Source organism: Limulus polyphemus, unplaced genomic scaffold, assembly GCF_000517525.1.
Source record: "Limulus polyphemus unplaced genomic scaffold, Limulus_polyphemus-2.1.2 Scaffold572, whole genome shotgun sequence".
NCBI lineage: Eukaryota > Metazoa > Arthropoda > Merostomata > Xiphosura > Limulidae > Limulus > Limulus polyphemus.
Window position 1 is genome coordinate 449,549 of NW_013666182.1, and position 6,709 is coordinate 456,257.

Genomic DNA, 6,709 nt, shown 5'->3' on the forward strand with positions numbered 1-6,709 from the left:
ATCATTGTACATTTGCTGTTATGTTAAACTTATATCAAAGTTTTTCTTCATTACCCATTCAAGTTGTCTCCAAGCATTATTATTCTAACGTTTGATATTTCATCTAAACATAAAAGATAAGAGCCTCAAAGTGAATCTTTCCCTGACCAAAGCAAAACTGTAATTATATAAATTTTGTTCAAAATTGAAAACAAAATCCATGTATTCTAGCCTTCTTTTGATTGTTTTCCAAAATAGTCTGAGTAATCAAATCTAACTATATTTTTCCACCAAACATAACCTATAGTAACATACCTATATATTATTTGTTTGTTTCAGAAATTGCACACTAATCTACACACCAACTATCTGCATATAGCCATCCCTAATTTTGAACTGATAGACTAGAGGGAAGGTAGCTAGCCCACAGAATCAATAACTCGTGGGCTAATCTTATGTGATTGAATAGTAGAATTTGACAGTTACTTTTATAACACATCTATAATCTCAAATTGTGGAGTGGAGCATAATTTAGCAGTAATGGTGTTCACAATCAGGCCACACAAACCACTAGGGCCACACCTAGGGTCTTACATTTCTAACAAACAGAATCCAGCGTAATCTAACCTTTCTTCCAAACGGAATCTGCAGTATTGAGAGAAAGACGGCGATACCCATCAATCAAATCAGCAATATTTTCTGATACTGACTTCGTAGGGCATGTTATGGAAAGAATCTGAAAATACCAAACAAGAAAATTTTATGTATATGTTCAAGTATAATGAATAAATCAGACAAAAACAAAAGAACAACTGAAGTTTTATCTCTGGGTCTTTCAATTACTTTCTCCTCCACACAAAGAAAAGAGCATACTTAAATATAAGACAACCAATTGTAGTTTATCATTACATAATAAATAGAAATTATCATGGTTCTAGACATACTTAATGAATAAGTATGTTTAAATAACATCTCAATGAAATTCATGTGAAACCTCTTTAAAAAACTAAGTACAGTAAAAAATTGGTATTATAACCAGAAAACAGCTATAATAGAGATATTTTGAGCAAATTTCTCTTCTTCTGAAAGAAGAACATTTCATGTTTTAGTAAGAGTAAAATTTTGAAGAGTCTCGTAATGTTTAAGGTAATGGTATCCATCCAATGAGTGGTCTAAGTATGATAAGTTTAATCTAGGCTGGTTTAGAATCCACAACAACAAATATGATATACGTAATATATATTTTAATAGAGGTATGTCAAACTTATATATCTTGAAATGCTTGGCTGATGTTAAATTTGGAATTCAATCTTGTCAGAATCCTTTAATATTTATTGTATTATATACTTATATTATATTATATTTGTATTATATATTTATTATATACTTTAGATTTATTATTAATCAAAGTCAAGTTTCCAGATTTTCTGATATTTGGAACAAATTCTCAATGACCTTATCATTTTGACCGATCAAAGTTCAACTGTATTTGTATACATGTATCAATATATATATATATTTATATAAAATAATATAAAAGGAACATTAAAATATGGGGGCCTAAGAGCAACAGACCTTTAGAACATATAGAGAAGACAGTAATCTCTGTAAAAGCAAATTTAAACGAGAATAAAACAGGTAAGTTCAAAGAGATTTATTTCATTCTAGGAACCACTGCTGTCATTTCAGTCATTAAAAGATATTATATTAATGATGTGCCAAAGTCAATCCTTTTGGGCCATTCTTTACATCTTACATCTGCTTGGCCAGCAATCTTTAAACGAAGAACATGTTTGGTGCTGCTGTCAGGAACACTTGGAATGCTCTGTATACTCTGGACATGGCAGAAATTGGCTATATGGCTAGGCTAGACATAAAAAAAAATAGTATAATCTTTCAGCTATTACAGTGTGTTGCACAGGTTAATTACATATTTACACATTTAATAAACCATTTAACACATCCATTTTTTCATTTTGCATTTTCTAATTCCACAATTGTTTCTAATGTAAATTTAGAATGAACTTTGACCTTAGTAATACCTGTAGGTATCATATCCACATATTAATTATATAAAAAGTCAGTTTCAATGCAAAAATTGGAACTCGGCATTTAAAGCCATACATGCAGAGCAATAAGCAATTATGACATATGTAACCAACTGCATACACAAGTTTATAACATAAACTGAGACAGGAATAATTATCTAGCTAACAACTCTCTAATTATTTAACATAAAAAGTAATAAAAAGCATTTTCAAATTCAAAATGATATAGGGATGGTAGTGCCAGAAAAAATGCAAAAAAAAGATTATAGAGATGATTAAAATTTAATGTTACACTGTAAAATGTACAAGTACAAAATGGTTACAAGGTTGGTCAGTTTGACCAACCTCGTAACAAGAGTCTGTAATAATCAAGACATGTTTTGACTCAACTTGGTTTTTCTTGTATGCAAGTCTTACGCTCTTAGTTACACTACATTGATACCTACCCTGACACAACCATGATACTATGGTAAACAAACTGCATATCAACAGTCAGGAATATATAGCTTCCAACTGCAGTAATATTACAGTCAAGTATGCATTTAACATTAAATTTTAATACTAAAAGTCATGTAGGCTGATCATCTCTATATTCTTGTTTGCATTCTTATTGGCACTGCCATCCGTACAACATTTTATATTCATAAAATATTTTTACTACTTGTTTTGTGACGTTTTTCTCCCTTGACTGAAAGTTAGTGTATTCTATGAATGTATGTAATAAGATTTAATATTATGTGTATTGTTTTTTCTTTTTACTTCTTCACTTCATACATAATAAAGAGGTTGGCTCCCTAAAGACATCAGTTGTATAGTGTACAAAGCATTAAGTATTCTACATGCTACAGTCATTTAATGTTCGTCTATTATTGGCTGGTAATTCCTGTTTTACCCTGCACATAAATTTTTTAAAGGAACACCAGATTTCTGTAAAAAAGCTAACTTCAAGGAGTAATGATTAAGAATTTTTTTATTAGAACCAGTTATTACAACTAAGTGATGACATCTTTCACTGCCTAGAAACACATAGAGTAGATTTAGGTTTAAACTGACATTAGTGACAAAGTAATGTAGAGTTATCTCAACTGAAACAAAAAGAAGAAAGATGAACAATTTGGTGGGTTGGTCATTTTCTAGTTTGGTATCTTATCAGTGGTTTTTGCCTTGTTTGGTAGAGAAATAAATGGAAGTGAGTGGCAATCATCTTTTGAAGTAAAACTCTGTCACTATTGATTTTTAGCGTGTATATTTGTATTATACTGATTGAGTACCTTAGCCATCCCTACATATAGAGTTTACCAACTCTATAATACTGTATTTGAAAAATACATTTTTCATTATATCTTACAGTTTCAATGCTACTGAAACATTTTCATTAAGAACTTCATAATAGTGACAAAGTTATACAAAAAGTCATCACACACTTTAAATGTTAACAAAGCACCAGTATTAAAAGTATGGTAAGTTATAAAAATGATTAAATCTGTTAGATTATACAAATGTTACACATTCTTTGTAAAATACATACCTGACAGGTTTTATCTGTAACATAACTAATGCCTAGTTGAGAACTTATCACCAATTGCACAGGGATATTCCAGCTCTACTAAAAAACAGGAGCAACTTTAAGTATCTGTTCAAACCCTATCACATAAAATATATCTAAATGGAATTTATATGATTATATAATATTTGACAATAAAATTAAAAGTCCACCAGCCCTTAATTTTAAAGTGCTTAAAACCAACAAAAGCTATTCTTATATAAAACAGTCAATACATACACAAAAAAACATTTACAACACAACCTTCAGACAAAGACAGAAGACAAACTGAAAAATAACCACTGAAAATTTTACATACAAACTAATCCTTCTTTAGATTGGAAGTATTAATCCAAAAAGAGTTTTAAAAAGAAATTAGAATGACTTATAGTTAATATATATATATATATGTGTGTGTGTGTGGTTGCCTTTGGATGTTGTGGAGGCAGTAAATTTAAGTTAGGTTAATAGAAAGCTTGATTACTGCATGAATGACAAGGGCTAGCTTTGAGTTTTTTTTCTATTATTATTATTATCTTTTATTTAATAGTTTTAGTTTAGAGGATGGGGCAACCTAGCTAGACCAATAGTTCCCTTGTTGTTCCTAAACATTATATTAAGTTATTTAGTACGAAATACTGTTTCTAATGTATGTGTTATGTTTTAAGTTGTCCTTTACTCACCACAGTAAAAGCTATATTTTATAGGTATTTGAAGAATATTTAGCATTAATACTATTAATTCATTTTTCTAAATTATTCATTGTATAAGTTGTTTAAGATAAGGAAATGTTTTCCTTCATCAGTTAAAGTATAAATTCAAGCCAGAAAAAAGTGTGAAGTCCTTGTCACCAAGTTAGAATAGTTTCAGGGTATCTCACTACTCATCACTAATAGTGGAATAGGCCAATTTAAAAACAAAAACAAGACCAATTAAGGGGAAAAGAGTCAGTTGAGTGATTTGATATATTAGGTGTTTTGTAACAGTTTTGAAATGAAGAAAGTATTATGTGTTTGAGAAAATTGTTTATTAAATTAAGATCTCTGTCAGGACCTTAAAAGGGCCATTAGCTGTAATGAGTATTGTTTTATGGAAGAGCCAGTTAAATCTTGGCTTTGTTCTTTTTCTGCTACATAGAAAACAGGCCTTAAGAAAGTAGATACATCTTACTATTAGAGCTTAGTCTTGAAGGTCAAGTAAGTTGTGAACTCGTTATTTGATTGTGAGAAAAATATGAAAACATCATTTCTCTTAACTAAGATTTTCTTTTTTTTTTCTGTAAATATACTACTACTAGATAAATAAAAGATTAGACACCACATAAATACAAATGTTTTTAAGAAGCCTTTTTGTTAGCATATTTAAATAAATGTACATGGGTCGGTACATCAAACTGACTCTGTATTTGAGATGTAATATTGACTATAATTCTGAATTTATGAAGTGTATCTTAATGACATATGGCAAGCTTTTAGTCAACATTACAAGTCTGTTGTACACAAAAAAATCAGATGTTTTACTAAAATTTTTGCACTAAAGATATGTCTATGAAATGCCGACTCAGACAAGTCAGAGTGCAATGCAAGGTGATGTTCATGTGGAGAAGAAAAATATTTTTGTCCATTGTACAGTTTGGAAGTTGTATTTGCATAACCTACACAATCTTCTAAATTCATATTTAATGTTCTTTTTTCAGTATCATTGTATACTGTACTGTATCTGATATTTTTTCTAACATGAACTGTTGTGAAATCAGTGGTGTAGAGTAACACAAAATCGTGATAACTCTGACATCAAATGTGTGATACTATGATGAATGACACCTTGCACAAGATTGCAGCATGCACACTTTAACCTATACCTGTGCACATAGGGTTAAACAGTTTATTGAGTTGTTGGTATATGAAGGAATGTCACAGTCACAGTAGCCTACATGTACGATAACAATTACTTAATATTTCAATTACTAATCAAAACAAAATCATAGTATTTTGCCATATTTCAATCAATGAAATTATACTTTGATAAGTATTCTTAGATTACTCTAAAGTTGAAGTAAAAAACAAGAATAAATCTTTTCTTTTATTGTTATAATGACTTTTTTTCTGAGTCTTCATTACATAGATACTGTAAATCATAAAACAATTACTTAATATTCTATTTCTTTAATTATTTAATATTTCTTCCACACTTAAAAGTCTGAATATAACAAATCTCAATCGTAAATGTCTAATTTAATAATATGGCGTGTTCCATAATTCTTACCAAGTAACAGATCAAAGCAACCTAATACATAAATATATAAATACACTCAGAAGAACACAAAGTACCATCTACTTACCCCAAGTGCACAGGGAACAGTTTCTCTGTCATACTTAAATACCTGAGAAACTAATTCCAGAAACTTAACCATGCAGTCTACTTCTGTAAGGGATGAGAACTTCTTGAAAGTACTTTGAATCATCTTTCGTAAAGTCTTTGGCTATATAAAAGAAACATAATACAGATATATCTACATGTAAAACCCCATATAATTTAAGAATTTTATGTGCAATAAAATAAGGTAGGTTTGAGCTATACACGCACTCACACAAATAAAATGCTGACACGCTAAACCAAGTAGTTAGATTACTAATATTTAAATTTAAATGTTCTGAACAACAGTTACTAGTAGATCAGTGGTTGAAACTTCAAAAACTTCTGGAGTTTCAATCTATGTGTGGGTACCTTTTATACTTGAACAAAACAACAATTCTCTAATTAAATGGCTATTTAAATTTTAGGGAAAACAATGGTATTAAATCTCAGGTTTTCAAATTATTAGTTCAGGTTATTACTGAATCATTTTGAAACAAAAGTCATCACTAAATCATACACAAGTTTTCATTGCTGTTCTATTTCTTGAAAGATAATTAATCAAAAGTAAACACTATGGAACAAAACAAAATAATGTAAGATACAACTTGTTCTGAAAGAACTGTCACTGTAAGCAGCAACCTTTGGTTAATAAAGTATACATACAGGCTAACTTCAGATAACATATTAATGCATGTTTTCATTCATGTTTAGGTTAAATGTGTCCTTTGCCCCCCCCCCCCCCAAAAAACCGAAAAGTTAAAAATAAAATTTTTTTTTTTTT

At 29.6% G+C, this 6,709-nt stretch overlaps 1 protein-coding gene across 1 annotated transcript in view; it reads right to left on the minus strand.

Annotated features, from left to right (window-relative positions):
* The window catches only part of LOC106459183 (focal adhesion kinase 1-like), a 69,207-nt gene that overhangs the window by 27,003 nt on the left and 35,495 nt on the right, over nucleotides 1-6,709 (minus strand). The window contains 4 exon segments of the mRNA XM_022385619.1: nucleotides 607-715; nucleotides 1,736-1,846; nucleotides 3,556-3,633; nucleotides 5,912-6,052. Of these exon segments, the coding sequence (XP_022241327.1) occupies nucleotides 607-715; nucleotides 1,736-1,846; nucleotides 3,556-3,633; nucleotides 5,912-6,052 (439 nt within the window).